Genomic DNA, 22,133 nt, shown 5'->3' with positions numbered 1-22,133 from the left:
ATTCAGTCTCGATCACCATTATTGGCGAGGCGATGCCGGCGATATGCTTTTCTTCCCCCTTCAACGGTGGCACGCGGGGGAATCCGGCGTTGTCTATCACCGCCTTCAAGGTGCGCGAAAAGTACGAGGCGGGCATGCGCCTGTTACAAGAGGGACTCGTCTACGAGGCAATTCAACTCTTCCAGGAAGCGTCCTTCTTCGATGTCGAAAACGTACGGCCCATCGTTGCGCTCGCTGAGTGCTACGTCTTCCTCTGTGACCTGCGGTCCGCCATTCGCTGTTACTGGCGGGCACTGTGGTCGCTGGACAAGAAAGAGATGGATGACTACTGCTGCCGCGCTAACGGAATCCACACAGACACTGACGACAGGGTCTCTGCTGCAGACAACCGTCGCTCTGACGCGTCAAACTCACCGGCAGGCGAGTGGCTGAAAAGTGGGGAGGAAACGCTTTTCTCTGCCCTTCCAGATGGTAGTCAGGGGACACACGAATATGATTTCGAGGCGGCGCAGAAAGCCACGCCTGCATCCTTCACGGCTGTCGAAGACCACAGCCCGTCGGACCCCTCTACCCCCTACGTTGCAGGCGGTATACACTCGGTGGAGAGGGCAGCGTGCTTCTCCGAGCCCCGGCGACCTCTGGCGAAATCAGTGGAGGCAGCGGCGCACGCGGGGCCATCGCTGGCACCGCGTTCACCAGCACCGCGTGCGGAGCTCACTGTGAAGGACATACGCGCGCGCCTTGCGGGAGTGCTGGACGCCTTAGGACTCTCTCTGTATCGGGTAGGCAGCGTCGAGCAAGCTCTCCGGTGCACCACCGAGGCCCTGGAACTGCTGGACGATGCCGCACGGGCGGGCGAGGGCGGAAGAAACGACATGTACGTGAGCAAGTCGTCGCAGCTACTGACCGACCCGACAATTTCGCTGCATCGCGGCGTGTACCTTATGGCGCTGCAGCGCGATGAAGAGGCGGAGGTGCTGCTCGAGGCGCACTTCGCCGTCTTTCTACAGTGGCGTCCGCAGGCGGCGGCGCTTCTGGTTCAGCTCTACTGCAACCGCCAAGCTTTCCGCAAGGCGCGAATGCTGCTAGAGGTGCAGGAGAAGGCGGACTCGGGTAACCCCGACTCCAGCAAGACCCCGACCGAAGTCCACGGCAACCTCGATGAGGTGCTGCGTAGTGGACGAGGGGACACCGTGTCCCCGTCACCGCCCAGCGCAGCCGTGCCGGAGTCGCTGGCGGTTGCCAAGTACCTATTCACCGAGCTGTACGCGCGGTACCGCACGGCAGCCTTCGCGAGCAACAATGAGGCCAGCATCACCCGCTGCCTCGGCATTTACCCGAATGACATTGACCTGCTGTTCCGCCGAGCCCAGCTGAACCTTTCGGCGGGGAAGCACAAGCAGAGTGTCAAGGATCTGTTCCGTTGCGTGCGAGAGACGAACGGTGAACACAAGGAGGCCATGGAGGCCATGACGAAGGTGCTCTTCACGATCGGCTTGTCCTTGAACGGCGAGGCCGAAATGCAGGACGCCGTCACCTACTACTCTGAGTCGCTCAAGTGGCGACCAGACAACGTGCTGGTGCTGCTGGCGCGTGGCGACTGCTATACCAAAATGGAGTCCTTTGAGGAGGCGCTCGCTGACTATGAGTCGGTCTTGTGCTTTGCGCCAGGCCAGCGTGATGCGCGGCAGCGAATCGCCTCGCTACACGACTTGTGGGGTCGGAAGCTTTTCTCCCAGGGCCAGCCAGAGCAGGCAGAAGCGGAGTTCACCAATGCTATCAAGACGGACGGCCAAAACCCGCAGTTTTACTATCACCGTGCCCTGTGCCGCCTCAAGCTCGATCAGGGCCGCTATGCCTTGCGCGACGTACTTTCCTGCAAGGAGCTTCACCCTTGTGCACCGCACCTTTGCGCCTTCATTGCGCGGTACCTGGAGCTGGTGCAGCCGCCTGAGGCTAGCCAACGCGGCAACACCTCTCGGACGTCCGCTAGGCAAGTTGTTGCGGGTCCTGTGCGCGCTGCACTGCCACCGCCGCACCGAGGTACTCGCGCGGCTCATACGCCACCGGCACTACGTGATCGTGGCGGGCCTCCTGCGTTGCAGCGGATGCATGACCGGAACACTGACGACACGCCATTTCACTCCGCCAACGGTGGCCCCTCGACAGCGACTTCGGTCCTTCCCAGGATCAAGCGCCAGGTACCGAAGCAGAAACGCGCTGAACTCGAAGGGTGGGTGCGAGGGTGCCGAACGACGCTTCACCAACGCGAAACAGGGGCACCTGCTCCCGTGAAATAGGATGCCTCTGTGTCGGTGCGTGTGCGACGCTGTTTGTGCTGTTGTAGAGAGGAGAGGGAGAGAGGTAGCCACGTTCCTCTCACCTCGCACTGAGAGCCAAGAGCACCGAAGTGATGAAGAAGTGAGTCGTGAGTTGGTCCCTGCCTTGTGCCGTGTGCATCTCCCTCTCCGTTCTTCTCCCACATTAATGTACAGTATGAGTAGTCCGGCCCGTACCTTTTTTTTCCTTTTTGCTTTTCCTTTCGTGTGTGTGTGTTTTTTTTTTTTTGCATCCGCTTGGAACCGAGTCTGCTCTGTTCTTCGTTGTTGTTTTCTCTTGCCGCTCGTTGTGCGCATGGCTACCAACCTTCGTTGCCCCTCTCCTCCCCCCTACTCCGTTACCCTTCCATCATCGGTGAGTGAGATGTGGGCGCACAACGAGCGGTGAAGGGTGCTTATGTTGAAGAAGCGATCCGCAGCACCTCACAATCGCACTAGCGCTGCGCTTGCCTCATCTACTTATGTGCTGCGGAGTCAGCGGCAAGGCAGTTCGCCGCAAACGACAGTCCAAACGGCGCGTGACATCTGTGCGCCGTCTTTTTCAGTCTCACGCGCAAAAGTTTCTGAATGACGTGTACTTTCACTGGGGTTGCTCTGATGACGTTGTGGCTGAGGTCTCGTTTCCCTCTCTCACATTCTCTTACTTCCGTCATGTCGCCGCTTGCCTCATTTACTCTGGTCCCGTTCCTTCCCCTTTTCGCACACTTGCCCTGTGGGTTCTCCCTCCTATGGCAAAACTGTCGGAGATACCCACACCGACGCTCATCAAACCGCACGCCATTCATATCAACGACAACGACGGAACACGCGCCTCGGAAGAGATCGTTTAGTGTATTGCCTCTCTCCCCCTCTCCTGTAGAAGCGGCAAACGCGACATCCAACGCGCGTTCACTCGTTAAACGTTTGCTGCTGTTTGCCTCAAGTCGTTTGTGGAGTGCACAACAGACTTTTAAAGAGGCAGAGGGAACAAAAATGTTCCGCCGCGCCTTGGGGCCGTCCGCGCGGCGCAGCCTCTCTAGCGTTTCCGCGGTGGCGTCTCGTCGTAGCTACACGGAGCTGTCACACATGAAGTTTCCGGTGCACTACGGCGCCGTCTGTGCCGTGGTCGGGTATTTTGTAGTGATGTGGATTATCTTCCTGCGCATGGGCAGCAAGCATACTGCCCGCTCCGAGTTCAAGACCGACTACCTGCGCGTGTGGCGCCGCAAGCTCGGCACTGGCTACCAGTGGGCCGATGCTTGGGGTCCGCAGATCGACACCTTCTTCAAGGACTTGCCGGAGGAGGTTGAATAAGCAGCAAGTGTAAATCTGTCCAAAAAAAAAAAGAATTAGGAGTAGTGGTCGGGGCACGGCAGAGACCAACAACAGGAAGACGGCTTTCGTTCTAGCTACTATCTGCAGTATTGTCGCTTTAGCCTCTATGAAGGGCACAGTCACTGACATCTTTCTTTTCTGTACAACGCGTTACTGGCTACTTCTGCGACTGAGAGGAGTACTGGCGAGGGTAACTTCGCATGGTCATACAGTGAGCCAGCGAACCCTTCAACTGACACCTACGGCGTTCTGGTCGTTCAGCCTTTGCGTCTTTCCGATTCAATCAACCTCCCCCCCCCCCCCCCAAGGAATGAGACACCCAAGAATGCAAGGCCAGTCGACAGCCGTATGTACGAGTGTGTCTATTGCGTGGTGTCCGCCCACATACGCGTTGCTCCGGTCTTGCAGTGAATTCCCAACACCGGCTCGTCTGTGCGGATGCGAATGGGCAGAGTAGCGGACGTGTGGGTCTTGTTGCCTGTCTCTCTCGAGGCAACGTGCGCATGCACCCTACCTTTCGTCACACGCCCACACCCAGGCGTCTCTCGCACACGGCGTAGGAAGTGTATAGGGGGCAGCCCCCACTCATGTTTTCTTTTTCGCCTGCTGTGATTGTTGTTAGTAGACCATATGAACTAGAGACATGCAAGGAGAGAGAGAGGGGGGGGGGGAGTGCCCTGACTTCGTTGTTGTGTGGGCGTCGCTAAACTATATTTGCTTCTCGTGCAGTGTGCACCGTTATGAGTGTATGTGTGTGTATATATATGCATATGCATATGTGTGTGTGTGTGTGTGTGTGTCTGTGTGCTGGTGTGCGACGAGGTATGGTGCACGTAGCTGGGGGTGGGGGTTTTCTACCTCCTCCTGCGCCCTCTTCGCCTTCCTCTCGTTCTCCTCCTGCGCCACTTTCGGGCTTCATGAGGAAACACAACAGCGACAACAACAAAAAACAGAAACGGTAAATAGTCGCCCTAATCCAAGGCCTAACGACTCTTTGGTGTTTGCGCGTGTGCGTGCGTGTGTGTGTGTGTGTGTGTGTGTGTGTGTGTGTGTCGCTCTCAGTACGTAACCTTTTCCTTGTTTTCGTAAGGAGCTACGCTGACAGCAACAAGAACTCTGTTGTGAGCACCCGTGCTCAAGACCATACAGGTGCTTCACTCTCCCTAGCCCGCCCAATGAGACGAGTAACATCCACTCCTGCTGCGCACGCAGAGCCACAGAAGCGCGCGCGCCCACACACACACACGCACACATGAATACACCTACACACAGATGTGAGAGCAATGGGACTTGGAGTGTCGTTGAGTTTGGTGACGCTGTAGTACTTTTCTTTCTATGCTCGTTTTTCCTTTCCACTGTTACCCCTTTGTGTGTGTGACGCGCTCTCCTTCAGCAACAACGACGCACCGGCGACTCGAGCGTACACACATGCAAAATGAGGCGAAGCACAAAGCAACAAAAAACATAGCAGCAACAAAAATGCCAATCGAAGAAGAACAGTGCCCCGCATCATAGCCCATTAAAGAGAAGGCGGTGTGGCTGTTGAAGACACGTCTTTCTCTCTCTCGTTACTGTCACGCTGCGCTTCCTGGACGCGCATCGCGCTCCCCCTTTCTTTGGCAAGGGCGTTGTCCGACGTACACTCTGACGTGGGGCAATAGTGAGACAGAAAAGCGAAGAAAAGGTGCGATGCGGGGACGCTCTGCATGCCCCTGCTTTGTAGCAGCCGCCACCTCAGGAAGCGGCGCGTGATCACTACAGTGGGGGAAGGGAGGAGCGCTTGTGCTGAACGCCCCTTTCGTTCCTCTTGGACAGCAGCCGACTTCCCTGCCACTCGGTCTGTCTTTCTCTCTGTCTGCACTGACAGGTCTCGCTCACCCGCTCTGTTGGGGCCACATAAGAAACTCATCGTTCTTGTTCCTCCGTTTTCCTGTGCTTGTTTGGCTTGTGAGCTGTCGTCCACTCCGCCGCTCCATCTTCTTTGTGGACTCTCTCTCTGTCCACTTGCGAGCCGCCAAGACCACCTGCCCTCTCACCCGCTTACTCGTCACCACAAAAACAAAAAGCTGCGCTTCGACTGTTCCTCACTGTCGAGCGTACTACCATGGAAAGGGCAACTTTTTTTTTCCATCTCCTCTCCCTGTATCCTCCAACCAGCCACAGCTCCTGAGCGGTGTACAGGGGCGAAGGATTCACTTATCGAACGGAAGCTCACACCTCTGATCGAGAGTATTGCTCTCTGTCCTGAAGAAGATCTAGTGAGCTCATTGTGGTCACCCTCTCCCCCTTCTGACCCTTTCTGCTTCAAATTGAGCCGTGCTACAAGAGAAAAGAGCACCCGACTCCCCCCCCCCCACTCCTTCCCCCAGCTTGCCCATCGTCAATGTCGAAGCTGTTCCGCACGGTGGGTGCAAAGGGGTTCCAGCCCTTTGATTGGGCTAACGCGGCGCAGTACGCCTCGGGCACCCCAATCATGATGAAGCCAGCCTGCTACATCAACGGCGCGTGGGTGGCAAGCGCGCTGTCGGACAAGACGGTGAGCGTCGAGGACCCTTGCACAAACCAGGTTATCGGTGCCATTCCATGCATGGGGTACGCGGAGACGACGGCCGCTATCGAGGCGGCCAAGGCTGCGTTTGAGAGCTGGAGGCAAGTGATGCCGCGTCAGCGCGCCGCGGCGGTGCGGCGCTGGGGAGAGCTCATTCTTCAGCGCCGTGACGTCATCGCAAACATTCTCTCTCGCGAGTCCGGCAAAGTCATCGCGGAGGGAAAGGGCGAGGTGCTGTACGCCCAAGGGTACGCGGACTGGTACGCTGGTGAGGCGGAGCGCATCTACGGCGACATCATCCCTGGTCCTCGCCCAGGCGTGCAGACGACCGTCTTTCGGGAGCCGGTTGGCGTTGTCGGCATCATCACACCGTGGAACTTTCCGGCAGCGATGATCACGCGTTCTGCCTGCGGTGCCATTGCAGCCGGCTGCACTGTTGTGCTCAAGCCAGCGGAGCTCACGCCGTTCACAGCCATGGCGCTTGCCCAGCTGGCCGACGAGGCTGGCATCCCGCCAGGCGTCTTCAACGTCGTCGCCGGTGATGCCCCCAGGATCGGCGACGCACTTGTCGAGTCCGTCGACGTACGCAAGATCTCCTTTACCGGCTCCACCCGTGTCGGCAAGCACCTTTACCGTCGATGCGCCGAGACGATGAAGAGGGTCGGCATGGAGCTTGGCGGCAACGCGCCGTGTATTGTCTTTGAGGATGCCGACCTGCCTCGAGCCGCTGATCAGCTCATCGCCGCAAAGTTCCGCAACGCGGGCCAAACGTGCATCTCCGTGAACCGTGCGCTCGTGCAGGCGAGTGTCTATGAGGAGTTCAAGAGCCTCATGGCCGAGCGGGTGCGCGCGTTGAAGGTGGGCAACAGCTTAGACCCCTCCGTGAAGGTCGGTGCCGTGATTGGCAGTGCGACGCTCAAGCGCATGACTCGCGTGGTGGAGGACGCCGTGGAGAAGGGGGGCACGGTGATGGTGGGCGGAAAGGCTCTGGAGGGCGACGGCTACTTTTTCGAGCCGACGCTGCTCACCGATGTGCCGCACGACACAGCGCTGTGCTGCCAGGACGAGCTCTTTGGCCCTGTTTTACCCCTCGTGCCGTTCGACACTGAAGAGGAGGTCGTAAAAATGGCCAACGAGACGCGGGCCGGATTGGCCTCGTACTTTTTCACCAACGATTACCGTCGCCAGCACCGCGTCGCGCGGGCGTTACGCTACGGCATGGTGGGTGTGAACGACAGTACACTTTCCAACCCGGGGGCTCCATTTGGGGGAGTCAAGGAGAGCGGGCTTGGTCGGGACGGGTCCAAGTACGGCATTGACTCCTTTGTCGACGTCAAGTACGTCCTCTTTTCCACTCTTTAGGAGAGGCGGGGCAACGGAAGAGAGTGGGAAAAAAGGAGGAAGCGGTAGTGAAAACTACAGAAACGAGGCGCTGGGTGCAGCTCACGTGGCGCATATTCGCTCTCACTCCCTTTTCAGGGAGCGTGTACTCTCGCTTTCGCTACCCAACCACTGATTGTGTGGACATTGCCCGCCTTGGAGGCACTTGCACCTCATCTCCCTTTTGTACTGCGCTTGGCATCTCCTCACTCTCAGTGGTGATTCCGTGCAGATGTACTCGTTGTCGACACGCGAGGCACGGACCCCGACCCCCAGACGCGCGCCATTTCTCTCCTGCCTCTTCTATGCGTATCGCTGGGCGCACCGTTGCTTATCCGTGTTTCTTCGTTTCCCTCTTTACCCCTCCCCTACCGTCTGCCTTCTGTTTTCTTTTTCTTGTTCGTTGACCCCACTTCCTTCCACCCTGTTTGCAATCGCCTTAATTGAACGCTGTCACGGTGCTCTCCACCCGCACTCCTTCCCCTCTCCCACCCCCTTCTCTCCTGTGAGACAGCGAGCAAGTTGCTCTCTTCATTTCATGTGAGAGCACCACATTTGTCATCTTCTCGTTCTCACGCACGCAAACGTGCTTGTGTGCGATTCTCAACGCTGCACTTGGAGATGTTTGAGGCCTTTTGCATGCGGCGTACTCCCGGCTGACCTCACCCACGTCTTTAGTTCCTCTATGTCGAAGCGGCGCAGCGGAGAGGCTACTCATTGTATCGCAGGGTTTTGTCATACACCCCCGCCACTGCCCCCCCTCCTCCCCCACCCGTGTGCGCTTCGCAGTCCTGTGCTTCACGCAGTCGACTTCCATCTCCGTTTTACTCTCTCTTTATCCAGATGTGGTTCTTTTCGATGTGCGCGCACTACTCGACCGCTGCTTTTCATTTGATCTTCTTGCATGCTGTCGATTCATCCCTCTTCATGTGTCCTGCCTCGCAAACACCGGTGCCCCATCACCTTGCCCTTCGTATCGCTTCTCCCTATTGCCCCACTCGTCAGCGTGTGTGTGTGTGTGTGCAGTCCCCTTGAGTAGGTGTCACTCATCAGTCGCTCTTGTCTCTATTTCCTTCATCTCACTTTGTCTTCTTTTTATCCGCTGATTTGCTGTGGTACTTACCCTATATCTTCACAGCTACACATCCGTGCGCGTGCAAGCACGATGCCGCGACGCTCATCGCGCTCCTTGGTGACGCTGGCTGCGGCGCTATTGCTAGTAATTTTTGCCTGCAGCCACTCAGGTCGCGCACTATGTCCCTCTAACGGGAACACCCATGCAATTTACGTCACATCCAACATGGGCGATAACATTTGGTCCTTTGACACTCTCGGCAACTACCTCGGCCCGGTACTTAACAAAGCTTCTTTTCCGCCCGGCGTGCAGGTCGACAAGCTGCGCTCCATGCGCTTTGGTCCGGAAGGCCACCTCTACGTGTCTAGCGCGCGCGGTTCCTACAGCCGCATCTTCGCCGTCAGCGGCAACGGACTACTGAACCGCACGATGGAAGAGAACTGCACCCGCGACTACCTGTTCACCGCTACCGAGCAGGGCCAGGCGAACCCGTTTCTGGATCACCCGTACGACATCGCCTTCCACCCAGCAACCGAGGACTTGTACGTGTCGAATCAAAACTCGGTGACCATCACATGGTACAAGCGCGACCCGACGGCGGACACGATGCTGACGGTTGGCACCGGCAGATCCCAGCAAGTCCGCTATCCTGCCTGGAAGCCGGCAAAGAACGCCAAGGCTGCCGTGGTGTCCAACGAGGAGACGATTACAGGGGAGGAGACAATTGTGGTGCCAAAAGACATTACAGACAGCTCTGGTCTCTTCGCCTCGCCGTGGAGCTCCACCTATTCGATGAGCTCCGTACGCGGCCTCACCATCTCGCCCCTGCTGCCGCGCACGCTGGTCGAGGGCGGCGCTTCCTCCGGCGTCTTCGCTGTGACGAATGAATCAATGACGTACTACCTTCTCGTGTGTGATGTACTGAGCAGCACCGTGCACGTTTTCGATCTCGAGAGCGGTGAGCGCCTCTTCGGCCTAAACGTACCATCCCCGATTCAAGTCATGTTTCCGAGTCGCTACTATGTGGGCGACTCGTCGCCGTCTGTCTCCGCGGACGGTGTCCTCATGAAGCGCTTTGACGTGCCGTACATCTACGTCACGAGCAAAGAGGACGGCATTGCTTACATGGTGCGCTTTTCCTCTCGCCAGGGAAACACGATCAGCAACGGCATGCAGGGTAACGGCTTTGGCGAGGGCTTCATCCAGGCACAGCGCCTCTATATGATCAACCGCCCGACCTCACTGCACGCGGCGAGCGGCATCTACGAGAACGCAGCCCGTAACGTGCTGCTCATCGCCGACCGCAACGGCCGCCGCATCTACACCTACGCGTCTCCGTTCCTGACCGACTACACAAACGGCTACGGCCCGTCTACGTTCCTTGGCTTCTTTGTGAAGCACCTGCCAGATCAGCCGGAGTTCATCCTGTCGGCGCTGCTTGAGCACCAGGAAAACATCCCGTTTTGCTATGAACTGAACAAGGATGGCAAGCTCCGCTACGTCGCGCTGTGCACGGCGGCGTCGATCTGGTCTACCGTACTCGCGCTCGCTCTCATCCTGGTGTCATCCTTCATTGTGTATCGCCAAGTTCAGCATTGCATGTACGAGCAAAAGGGCTACTTTCAACACCAGCGCTCGCTGGATGACGAGTCGATCGCCTTAAATGGAAGCAGCAATAGCTCGCCGTTACTCGGAGGTGCGGTACCAAACTACGGCTCTGCCAAGTGAGCGGCTGTCAGTGCGACGCGACAGAGAGGAGGGAAAAGCAAAGGTGGGTCGCTGTGCTGTGGGGACTCGCTGATGGTCGGCTCTTGCTTCCCTTTCTATTGCTTGCCATCCCAGCTTCCCTAGCCCCGAAGAACTTCTTGTCTAGTAAGTGAGGGGATATTGAAGCGGTGTAGCAACGATGAAAATGTGGTATTGATGCCGGTAGGGATTAGGGAAGGATTTGCACGGCCGTGTAGTGGCTTGGGCAACCCATTCATCTTCTCCCTCTTCCATGTCTCTCCATCAGTCTTGTGCTTAATACCGCGCATCCCGTTCTCTACTAGGGCAGCCCATCTTTCCTCTCTGCCTGTACCCACAGAGAGCACCGATACAGAAGAGGAAAGACAGGAAGGAAAACGAAGAAAAAGATGCATAGATATATATCTATGCATCTATAAATTCTCCGGCGAGGCGTCCCACCAGGCCAAGCATATTCAAGAAAGGCGCGTCGTATTGCAACTTTACTATCAGGGACGACGGCTGTTCAAGGCATCGGCGTGGGACTTTGTTCGCTCGTTGTGTACGTCTGATGTGAGGCCTGTGCCTGTGCGTGTATGTGTGTGTGTGTGTGTGCGGTGTGTGTGTTTCTGTTGGTGGTCAAGGAGCAGCCTTGTAACCGTTGGCTGTTGCGACCCTGGCTTCCCCTAGTCCGTTGTCCTTATTTCTCTTTCCCTTTCAGACTTCGCTGTTTCCATTCATCACACCTTCCGTTTCACCTGTTTTGCCTCCTCCCCACTCCCTTGCAGAGGCAGAGTAGGATAAAGCCCCCCCCCCCCCCCCCAAAAAAAAAAAGATAAAACACCTACAGGCGAGGTGACTCAGGCCAGCCAAGGCAGAACGACAGGCTACTCTCTCCCCTTTGTGTGTGCTCTTGTTGCCCTCCCTCCTCCATGTCGATTCCTGTTCACGTGTGATGCTGCGGGGATGCGTCTCAAGACTGGACGCCACAACCTCCTTCCATCTCTCTCCATCTAGTGTCCACCGTCGCTGCGGTTCACACTTCCTTTCTTATCCAGCTGCACGATAGTCGCCCATATCGCACGGGCCACGTGCCCGTGCACGCGGCAGCCGCTTTTTTTCCCCTCAATTTCCTTTACTACTCACTCTCATTGTCGACCCCCCTTTCTTTCCCTTTTTTCTCTTTCGCATTCTCTGCGCTGTTTTATCCGTTGCCCTCTCGGACTGCCCACCTCCGCGACGCACTTCACTACCCCGTGTCAACCGTACCTATGTGCGCGCGAAACCCCTCCTTCCAGCATGGGCTGGAAGGAAAGGAGGAGGGGGAGGAGGAACACAGCTGTCCACTCACGCGAGAGAAGGAAAGCCACACTGTTGTACAACATTCCCCCCACAGCCACAGAGGGACTGCTGACGGGGGCGGGTATGTGTGTGTTCTTGGCAGTGCACTCGCAAGGGCCGCCGCCGCAATGAACCGTTTCTCTGTGCGTCTGCTCGGGAACTACTCCCGGACGCCTGGCGCTCAGCAACACTCGCAGGCAGCACAGACAGTGTCTTCGTCGACCACTCGTTCTTCTTCTGTTCTCGGTTCTTTGGTTCGTATGCGTAATCAGTTCCATCGACTGCGCCATGCCCAACAGCAACAGGCGATCACAGCTGTGTCGGCGCGGTACCGACTGCATGCAGCAGTGAGGACGCCAGCCGCCACCACTTCTCGGACAGCATGTCAGATCGATATGGACGATTTCGTCGGACAAGAGGACAGCAGCGATGCCGGAAGCTCCGCCACTCCGTCTGTTCTTCAAACCGCCGTAATTCTCTGCACCGAGGCACTGCGACTTCTTAGCGGAGAGGTGCGCTGCAATGATACTCTTTCAGATGTGCCGCAGAACTCCCCATCGTATGGCTCAGAGATCGGTAAGCTGCTCACCACTGCCTCAGCCTTTGGTGCCTCGACTACCTTCCCTCGTGTGCAGCAGGCACTTCATTGGATTAAGTTAAACAAGGAGTTGCTGCTTACTCCGCGGCAGGTGATGTCCCTGTGTATGCCCTTGATCACTCTGGCCGATGGGGCAACAGCTGGGGTGGCGTTTGTGCTCGAAGAGCTTTACGAGCCTCTCTTGTTGGCGCTGCAAGACGTGGCCTCTACCTCAACGGCATCAGCTCCTGAGTCAGCAGACAGCGCCTCCAGCAATACTACGGCCGTCGTGCAGCAGAATCTAGTTGCTATTACGTCAGCCATGGGTATGGTGGCAAAGTGGTCCGGCCTGCGGCTCGGCAGCAAGTCGAAGGAGTCGCTCACGTCATCATCTTCGGAGTCACAAGCGACAGCGAAGCCTAATGTAGCTGTTAAGGAGCTCGATAAGATGCTGAGGATTGCTGAGGCGTGCGTGGCGGCGCTCAGGCGCCAGTGCGATCGTTGCAGTCGCAGCGGCCCCGATGAGGCTTTTGCAGCGATGGCGCACCTCTCCCCATCTGACGTGCTGCAGTGGATTCAGTGCCTCCACGGACTCGAAAAGATGCTCATGTTGGTGACACCCACACTGGGGGCTTCTCGTGACCAAGCAGAGTCCGCATCGCGACGCATTCTCCTGTGCTACCGTGCCTTGCTGCCCTTGGTGCAGCGGACTCTGGAGCTAGCCGGCGGAGGCACCGGTGCGGCTGTCGCCGCTGTCAGCGGCACTGCAAGCAGTGCCACCTTGGCAACGGGGGCGACCACCACAGGCGTCCGAGTGGCGGATGCTGTGGAGCTTATTCAGGTGGGACTGCACGCTAGCATCGAACCTACCCATGGCGACCTGGTGCTCTCCTACGGTCTGCAGGCACTGCCCGTCTCACTGGCTTCCGCCACTGTCAAGGATCTCAGCGATGTTGCGCAAGTCGTGAACAGAGCTCGACAGCGACGACCGTCTGCCCTTTCGGCACCACTGCTGCTCTCTATTCAAGCAGCCTTTCGTCCCGCTCTATTTCTATTGCATGAGACGCATGCCGTGCAGCTCCGCGCGTCTGACTGTGGCATCCTTCTTTCGAGTCTCTCCCGCTGGGAAGAGGTGCCGGGGGTGACGGTCAGCGCCGACATTGTTGAGCTCCTGTCCCAGCGCTTCGGGGAGCAAATGCACGTCGTTGGCGCAGGCCAGCTTGTGCCCTTTGTAGCGTCCCTCGCTCGTTTCGAGGAGAGGCAACGCCGGCCGCGGAATAGCGGTGCTGCAGGCCAGTCTGTCGAAGGTGCCGCGGAGAAAGGCGAGGACCTGGCAGACGAGGATGCCCAACTGGCCGCCTCAGGCGTGGTATGGGGGCCACCAGAGGCTACAGCAGACAGTTTCATGTCGTCACCGCTTCGCGGACCACACCGGCGCGGTGCAGCCGTGGTCCGCTACCGTTTCTCCACGACTTTGCGTGTTGTGTCGCAGTGCGTCCAGCGCGCCATTGTGCTGGCCGGTGACAATGAGACCCCCGGTGAACCGACGACACCACCACGTCTTCTCGCCACCGATGCAGCGCAGCTGCTAACGTCCTTTGTCCAGCTTTCCGCTCCGCGGTGCGCCGACTTCTTTAACAAGGTGGAGCCACTGCTCGCTCACGCCATACAAGACTATGCCGACACGCCATCCCCCGACTCAGCAGCGATCCGCCTGAGCGTAGCCACGGGGGACGCGGTCCAACGCTTTGCGCGGTACGCCGCTCAACAGTGTGAGGAAACGGGGCCACAGTGCTCAAATCCAACATCGCAGGAGCCAAAGGAGGAGGCCATTGTTCTCGGGATGCAACGTGCCACTGCCTTATTGAACGGCGTGTCACGCGGGCTTACGAAGCTCATCCTCGATGCTGCTAGTCCGAAGGATCTGGTACTGACGTGCTCTGTGTTGCGCCACCGGCTGCTGGGCAAACGTGCAACGGCTAGTGACGTCGTAGTGAACGGCGACGAGGGGGCGCTGGGGCAGCCGAAGAACACCACACCGAGCATCGCTGCTGCGCGCACGCGTACACGGGCGTCTCCGCGGACGTGGACGAAAAGAGAGGTAAAGTTGGCCACCGTCTTCGCCACCCAAGCGGTGAAAGTGGCACCGGAGTGCAACGGTGTAGAGCTGAGCGCGCTTGCCAGTGTCGCGTCCTCCCTGTGCACTGCAGGCGTGCTGCCGCGACCAGTGGCCCAGCAACTCATGCGCGCCATGTGGGCCCGCTGCGCAGCAGGGCTTGCTGTCGCCCCGCGTGGCGAGGCCGCGAGGTCAGAGGCAGCGGCTCTTACGCTCAGCTTGGATAACTGCAAAACTCTCATGGATGCGTCCCGCTCGACCTGCTTGTCGGGAACGCTACCACCTCTCATTTTCCTGGAGGTGTTTATGTCCCAGTGCGGTGCGCTTCTGGAGGAGAACGCTGGCGTGGTCCGCGATGAGGACTCGCTCTCGACCGTGCGCGGGACGGCACGAGCCCACATCGAGGCCATCACGAAGCTGCGCCGCGCCTCGGACTTGGGGCGGTCGCTGGTGTCCTACTTCGGGTCGCTGCGACCACTTCTTGATACGGCAAGTGGCGACACGGTGATGCAGAACACACCCTGGCGAGAGGCTCAAGTAGGTGCGTTAGAGTCCTACCTGGAAGTTGTCCATTCTGCAGTGGAAAAGTACGCGGAAGAGGCCACATGCTCTGAAACGTGGTGGACCGAGTCGGACGGCGGCAGCCCGCCACCGATGCCGCTGGAGCTGCTCAGCACAATCGCCAACGTGACGGCACAGATTTATCGACTGGCGCACAGCGGCGACGACTCGACGAAGCGAGGCCACGGCATACCCGCAGCGGTATCTGCCATCCCCGACGAAGTACTGGACGCAGAGGGCGATGAGCTGTACGGCAGCGTGACAGTGGAGGATGGCGTAGGAGGAGTGTCCCTACCCGAGTTGGGAAGCAAAGCACTGGAACATGATGTGGGACGGTTGCCTCTCCTCGATAGCCCACCGGCAGGCCTTTCCACTGCCACTCTTGATCAGGCAGTCCGCGACACTCTGGGGCTGCTAGGCGATACTATTGTGGCTCTCGCCAGGCAGCAAGAGCCGCTTTCTTCAAGTGTCACTGCAAGTACGTGGGATGAGACAGCAGGAGAAAAGGAGCGTCTCACAACTGCACCTTTTCACGTCTTAGTACAGAACCCAAAGCACCTCCTGATGCTCTTGCGGGCCTTCGAAACGGTCCAGCACACGCATACAGAGATGCTGTACAGCATCTTGCCGGAGCTGCACGACTGCGCTGACCGGCTTGATCCATTGGAGTTGTCATTGCTCATTCGCGCCTTGGCGCAGCTAGGGGCTTGGAATAGCCGCCTGCTGAGCGCACTTGCTGCCGCCGTGACATCGAAGATGGATAAGTGCGAGTTGCGGCAGTGCTACACGCTGCTGCGCGGACTGTGCCGCTCTGGCTGCGCCAGTCCAGAAACGTACGTGGAGCTGCGCTCATTACCACAGAACGACTGGTATACCGGCCACGACGGTGCACTGAGCAAGGCGGCGGCGGCGCAGAAGCCATTGCAGCGTTTGGCGGAAAGTGCGTTGCTCCGCTTGGACACATTTGTGCGCACCAAGGACGCCTTCATGTCTTTGGCGCGGACGGCTGCTGCGGCGGACTTGGTGGGTGTGGTGAAGACCCTGTGCTTCTTTCATGCGCCGCCGCCAGCGACGTACGACGCTTTCGTGGTGCTCGCCATTCGCAGGCTTGTCTCTCAGGCACAGCGTCTGTCTCTCCGAACTGTTGTTCAACACACCACTGCGTTGCTCAACGCCGTCTCGGAACTTCGACAGCCAGATCAACAACGCGTCTCGGCGCAGGCGTTGTGGACGATTCTGCGCCGAGCGTTTGCGTCATTCAATGCAGCCGATGCGACGGGCGCGTTCGATGGTGCGCTGGACCTACAGGCGTGCTGGGAGCTCACCCGATTTGCCGCCTTGCATTCCCTGCAATACGGTCGAGGGACGACGCGGGACTTCTTTGCACCCATCGTCGTCTCGACCACGGGGCAGCGAGTGGCCAGTTGCGCAAGTGTGACTCAGACGCATCTTGGTAGCCTCATCGAGGCGCATGCATCGGACTTCGCGGCGAGCACCCGCTCACCTTTGCCTCCCTTGACGGCAGCTGAGCGTGCTGCTCTCCGTCGATACGCGCTTCACGCCTCACCGTGCCTGGTGCGCGGAGACCGTGAGCTTGAAGCCTACGTGTGCGCACCCCTGAAACTTGCTCGCCTGATCGCGGCCGGTGACCCAAGCACGCTCGTGCACGTTGCCACTACTGCCGCTCCGGCAGCTCAAGGGCGACGGTGTATACGGCTGCTTGCATGTCTCCTCCGCAGTGACTTGTGGCCTCCTTCAATCTCAGCTGCGACGCCCAATACACAAATGCTGGTAGCTGCGTTGCGGCGGTTGTGGACGGCGGCTGAGCTTCACAGCTTCCTACACCATTCGCCAGGAGCTTTCTCTGCCGAGGAGTTGCTGGTTCTGGCAGCTGCCGCCGATCGTGTGCATCAATACAGCGCAGATTCCGACAGCTGGAGGGAAGATTGTATCGTGGCTGTGCGCCAGTTGTGTGCCGCCACAACGGAGTGGCGCCTCCCTGCTGCCGTGGACGCATGGATGCTCTTCGCCATGCCTATTGTGGCGAGCTCCTCGATGCTGGCGACCCCGCTGCTAAGTTACAGCGATGAGCTCTTCTCAATGCTAGTGGGGAGCGGTGGCGTGCTCGTAACGAGGTTCGCGCACGCACAACGGTCATGGACGACAAGTGGGGCGCGAATGCTGCCGGAGCTGCTGCGTCTATTCTGCGGTCCTGGCCAGCTCGATGTGGCAATGCTGCATTCGGGGGCTGTCGGTGGCGACACGCTGCCGTTCACGCTTCCAAACACCGCCGCCGATGCATCAGCCGCAACGGCACGTTTTGTAGAAGTGTACGGGGAGCTGCTCCGCTGCTTTTCCTCGTGCCTCGTTGGAACTCACGGAGGCGCGCCTGAGTGAGTTTCTGTTCGAGTTTACGTGTTGTGGCACCTTTGCTGTTGCCGAGGGAATTTATTTCGTCCGCCGTCTTCTCCATTACAGTTTCCCTCTTCACTCCCTGTCTTGCGATGTATGGCGTATCTCAGACGTGGCTTTCACATAATAACGAGACATGCACACACAAGATGGGAAGGGGGAGAGAAAATGACCGAGAGCAGATAAAGAGAAGACGGGACCACGGCTACTTTCCTCGTCGTCGTCGTCGCTCTCTCGCTTCCTCTCATTTGCCATCGACGCATCGCATCGTTTTCGGGATAGCGGCTTTGGTATGTGCGGGTGCGCACCCACACCACACAGTGTTAGATCCTTTGCACACGGCCGTTTGACGTCTACACCTCTTCAGCGCGCGTCCGCGTTTTGTTCGTCAGGGGTGCTCATCAACTTCTGCACCCCCGCGCATGGTAAATGTCTCTCCTCCTCTCCCTTCCTCCCACTTCTCGTGTGTTTTTTTTCCCCTCTTTTTTCTTCGTTACTTTCCTCAAAACCCCCCCTTGCCGGCCATCTCTTCTACGTGCGATGGTACGAAGGAGAAAACGCACAAAATAGAAGAAGCGGCGGACTTCTCTATCTTCAGTATTCTGAACCCCCCCTGCCCGCGCGCTGTTGCGGCGTCTCTTACCCACTCTTGCGGCTTTGTGTGCAGCTCATTGTTCGCCTCCGCCCGTTCTCCGGATCCGAGGGCTGCAAGAGGAGCACTAACTGCACACACGCTCCTACCATCATGACGGCAAGGTCAACAGCATCCGACGCAGGCGAGGAGGCATCGCTTATACGTCAGCTGGAGCTGCTGCTTTTGCCGCTGCACCACCGCTTCCGCTATCCGCTTACGGTGCCAGCTCACCTCATGGCGGGTGAGGGGGGCGTCGCCGCTATCGGTGCTAATTTGACCCGCGCGCCTCTGTCGCCTGCACTCGCTAGCGCTGCCCCGGCAGGTTCATCAGGTGCCGATCCGGCAGGCACCATGACGTCACACTTTTCTGGCGACCTCGCAGAGCTCAGCGAGCAGCAGCAGCAGGAGTGCCTTCATCGTTCTGCTCTGCGAGTGGTGGAGGAGCATGTGCCCGACTTGCTAACTTGGCAGTCGAGGGTTCAGCGTGGTGCCACGCAGGCTGGAAATTGCTACCAGGTACTGGAGCGCGTACGGAGCAGTGTGTCTGCGATGCAGCGCGTGACAGAGGCGGTGCAGGAGCAGAGCGACCATCTTAGCCACAACGCCTCTGCCATGATGGTGCGAAAGGCCAAGCTGGAGCTTGTCCGCGATGCCTTGGAGCAGAACTTGGCGCACTTCACGCGCATCGACGACCTGTGCCGAGAGGCAGGAAACCCATTTCTGAAGGCGGGCTCAGCGCGCTTCTCAGCACTGCTGCAGGACATCGCCAAGGAGATGGAGTTCCTCTCCACCAACGCACAGTACAAGTCTGCCAAGCCGTACGCTCTGAAGCTTGCCGCGGCGCAGCAGACGGTCAGCGCGATGTTGAAGGACGCGGTGCAGACGTCATTTCGCACCATGGAACTCGAAACACTAGCCTCGCCCGCATTTCAGGCCGCCACGCAGGTCTTGCAGGAGGGCGGCGCGAACCCTAGTGACAGCCCCATCACCGAGGCCTTCACGTCGTCGTCGTCGTCGCCACTCTTGATGCCCGCGCCAGCAACACCCCCCTCGAGCGGAGGCACAGCGCCGACGCTGCAGCTGCGCACGCATGATGTGGCCGGCTCTTTTGAAGTGTTCCTCGCCGCTGTGAACGACGCATTCGTGAAGTCTGGCGACGGATTCATGTCGCTCCGGCGCATGACCGAGCTGCGGCAGGGCGGTTTCAGCTACACCGGGGCGAAGGCCTTTGGGGAGGAGAGGGCGTCCGCTGGCGACCAGCTGGGGGCGGACCCTGGCATGCGGGAGGTGATGGACTCCTACTGCGACGCGCGGGTTGGCGTGGTGGTGCCGTTGTTGCGCTACTGGCTCACGCTGTGGTATTACCTCGATGCGCAGCAGAGCTCGCTGGCCGACGCGAAAATTGCCGGCAGCGTAGCTGCTGCTGCTGCTGCTGCTGCTGTAGGAGCGAAATCGCTGGCTGACACTGGCGCCGCTCGACAGCAGCTCTCCGGCGTAGCGGAGGCGCACACGCTTCCACAGTTGGCTGAACACATCTGTGCACTACTCCAGCGCTCCCTGGTCGCGGAGTTGGATGTGCTCAGGCGGCTGTGGCTGAAGGATGAAATCGTTTCCCAACTATTCCCGAGGCTTGCGCCTGGCATTGCCGAGGAGGTGTACTACATGTTTCGTTCGCGGCTGCTCTGCGTCGACGACGTAGGTGAGCTGTCCCAGACAGTGGAGAGCATTCAGCGCGTGAGCCTGCTCCAGAACACGGGCGTGCAGGACTCGCAAGTCGTGTCGGATCTGTGGGTGCGTATGATACAGGACACTCAGGAGCGACTCGTCTTCCGCACGAGCGTGTACCTGAGGCAAACGGTGTCCTGCTGCACCCCGACGCGCGAGATCGCCAGCATCTACCTCCGCTGTGGCACTGATGCGTACACCGCCGACCCAGCAGTGTCCACCGGAGACGATGCGCCGAAACGAATGTTTTACATTCCTGGCGTCGTGTATGCGCTCAGGCTTCTGGATTGGCTGTACCCGACCCTCGAGTTCTCTGTCTTCTCAGTTTTTGCAGAGGAAGCGGTGCACCACAGCCTCGACCTCGTCCGGCAGCTGATGAAGCTCATGCGGCAGATCGACTCGAGCGACACGCTGCGAGACTCAAAGGCGTTCCTGTGTCAGCTGGCCCACCTGCAGCACCTACAAGTGAAGCTCTCCTATGTAGATGCAAACATCACCGTGGTGGAGAAACACATCAGTTTAGCGGCACTGCGCAAGCGGCGGCTAGAACTGGAGCAGTCCTCTCGGGAGTCGAAGAAGGAGGTTGAGATGGACCTGCTCAAGTGCAACGAGTGCCTCACAACAGCCATGTTCGCGCTGGTGACGCAGCCCGTCTCTGGCGCGGCGAAGAAGGGCGAGGCAGAGCGCATTCAGCTCGTTTCGGAGATGAAAGGGCGCGCTGCAGGGATGGAGCGCATGATCGCTTTTTACGTGGAGTACGGAGAGACACAGCAGGACTTGGTGCATCTCTTGCGTAACCGCGTGGCAGAGCTTGCGGCTGAGATGAACGTCGATGTGCATACGGTTCCGGCAGCACCAGTTAAGGTGGCATCCTCGGCAACACATGCAGGATCCCCCCCTTCGAAGACGATGACGCCGGAGGCACTGGCGTCTACAACCGGATCTGCCACGCAAAACTCTCTACAACTCTCCGGGGCAGAGATGACTGTGGCACCTCTGCCGCCAGCGTCGGCGTCGAGGCCCGCGAGTACGGCCACAGGTGGCAGTGCCAATCCGTCCCATGCCTTTCCCCATCCTTCCACAGTAGAAGCTGCTGCTGAGTCTACCGCGAGCGCACCGGTAGAGCTGACAGACGCTACCAATCAGGCTTTCGCGTTGCCATCCCGGGCACCGAGTGCCCCTTCAGGGTTCCCGAGTCCTCCCACGGAGCGCGTGACGTACGCGTCGGCGCTGCCTGTCGCGACAGATCAGCAGCCGTCGGCGCAGGGATATGCGGCAACGGCAGCTCGAGCACGTTCAGGCACCCACAGCGACACGGACCTTATCTGAGCGATAGCGTCCGTGCCCACAGCGAAGAAGGGCGAGGTGAGGGTGTGCCACGGCGGTGCTCAAGCAACTCAGCGCTTTCTTTACGACCATCGCTCCCGCCATGTGTCCGCAGATGTGCCTGTACCGGTGAGCTCGGTGTGACCCGCCCTCTTCTTCGGAGTTTTTTTCGTGGTCTTCGCTTTGGTTTTTGGCTGTTTTGTGTATTCCTCTCTCTCCCCCTCTACCGGTCCTTGTGTGGAGGTCACTTCCGCAGTCCGGCGAAGTCTACTTTCACGAAGGAATGCACGCTTCTCTCTTCTCCGTCTCCTTTGTGTCGAAGAGGTGGTGGGGCAGACAGGGAGGGAAGGGGAGGGGGCAGCGTAGTCAGCGTTTACGCTCTAGGAGCGCTTGTGTTTACCTTAAAGGGGCGGGAGGGAGGGGGGGGGGGCGCCGAAACGGGAGAAGCATTTTATGTCGTCACGTCTCTTTCTCCTCCGCATCACTTCGTCCTCTTTCCCTGCCTCCTCTCTTGCGTCTCTCGCTCTGCAGGGCTCTTCCCTTTTCCTTATCGCACTTTCACCCTATCCTTCCACTTGCTCTTTCAGCTGTCTTCTTCCTCGCTTCCCCTCGCGCCGCCGATGTGTCGTTGACTCTCTAGTGCTCTCTCTTGCTCTCCCTCGGGTGCGTCTCACGGCTTCTGGTCCTTGCGGTGATCACAGCCTCTTCTCTGAAGCTGTGCGGTACCGTTTCTCCGTCTCTACGCATCGGTCTTGAAAAGTGCACTTTTAACTCTCTTTCCCTCACTTCAGTGTGCGTTGGTGTGTTTGCGTTGTCGCTTGGGTCGCTCTTCTCTTTCACTGGAGGCACGAACACGAACACCGACATACACGTCGAGTGTAGCACACGCGCCGCCTCTCTGCCGTGGCGCAGTCACGACATGCCCAGCGCACGCCGTGGTCGACGCACCACACACCCACGTCGGAGCCAATGTGCAACCGCCTAACAACTCGGACCTAATTCTCCTCGTTCTTCTTATTGGTGCCCCTCAATTTTCTCGTTCTCGCTCTCTGACCACTTT

At 58.7% G+C, this 22,133-nt stretch overlaps 6 protein-coding genes across 6 annotated transcripts; all 6 read left to right on the top strand.

Moving 5' to 3' along the window:
• Positions 1 to 32: 32 nt before the first annotated feature.
• Positions 33 to 2,300, top strand: LBRM_35_1970 (conserved hypothetical protein; the record flags this gene model as incomplete). The annotated part of the gene is made up of 1 exon (XM_001568767.2): positions 33 to 2,300. One exon carries the CDS (start codon positions 33 to 35, stop codon positions 2,298 to 2,300), a length of 2,268 nt encoding a protein of 755 aa, XP_001568817.2.
• Positions 2,301 to 3,311: 1,011 nt separating this feature from the next.
• Positions 3,312 to 3,632, top strand: LBRM_35_1960 (conserved hypothetical protein; the record flags this gene model as incomplete). Its single annotated transcript, XM_001568766.1, has 1 exon — positions 3,312 to 3,632. The coding sequence occupies one exon, from the start codon at positions 3,312 to 3,314 to the stop codon at positions 3,630 to 3,632; it is 321 nt and encodes a 106-aa protein (XP_001568816.1).
• Positions 3,633 to 6,036: 2,404 nt separating this feature from the next.
• LBRM_35_1950 (putative aldehyde dehydrogenase) lies at positions 6,037 to 7,563 on the top strand (the record flags this gene model as incomplete). Its single annotated transcript, XM_001568765.2, has 1 exon — positions 6,037 to 7,563. One exon carries the CDS (start codon positions 6,037 to 6,039, stop codon positions 7,561 to 7,563), a length of 1,527 nt encoding a protein of 508 aa, XP_001568815.2.
• Positions 7,564 to 8,746: 1,183 nt separating this feature from the next.
• Positions 8,747 to 10,384, top strand: LBRM_35_1940 (conserved hypothetical protein; the record flags this gene model as incomplete). The annotated part of the gene is made up of 1 exon (XM_001568764.1): positions 8,747 to 10,384. The coding sequence occupies one exon, from the start codon at positions 8,747 to 8,749 to the stop codon at positions 10,382 to 10,384; it is 1,638 nt and encodes a 545-aa protein (XP_001568814.1).
• Positions 10,385 to 11,652: 1,268 nt separating this feature from the next.
• On the top strand, positions 11,653 to 17,373 carry LBRM_35_1930 (conserved hypothetical protein; the record flags this gene model as incomplete). Its single annotated transcript, XM_001568763.2, has 1 exon — positions 11,653 to 17,373. One exon carries the CDS (start codon positions 11,653 to 11,655, stop codon positions 17,371 to 17,373), a length of 5,721 nt encoding a protein of 1,906 aa, XP_001568813.2.
• A 760-nt stretch (positions 17,374 to 18,133) lies between these two features.
• Positions 18,134 to 21,076, top strand: LBRM_35_1920 (conserved hypothetical protein; the record flags this gene model as incomplete). The annotated part of the gene is made up of 1 exon (XM_001568762.1): positions 18,134 to 21,076. The coding sequence occupies one exon, from the start codon at positions 18,134 to 18,136 to the stop codon at positions 21,074 to 21,076; it is 2,943 nt and encodes a 980-aa protein (XP_001568812.1).
• Positions 21,077 to 22,133: the final 1,057 nt, after the last annotated feature.

This window comes from Leishmania braziliensis, chromosome 36 (assembly GCF_000002845.2).
Source record: "Leishmania braziliensis MHOM/BR/75/M2904 complete genome, chromosome 36".
Classification (NCBI taxonomy): Eukaryota; Euglenozoa; class Kinetoplastea; order Trypanosomatida; family Trypanosomatidae; genus Leishmania; species Leishmania braziliensis.
This window is presented reverse-complemented; position numbering and strand designations above follow the sequence as displayed.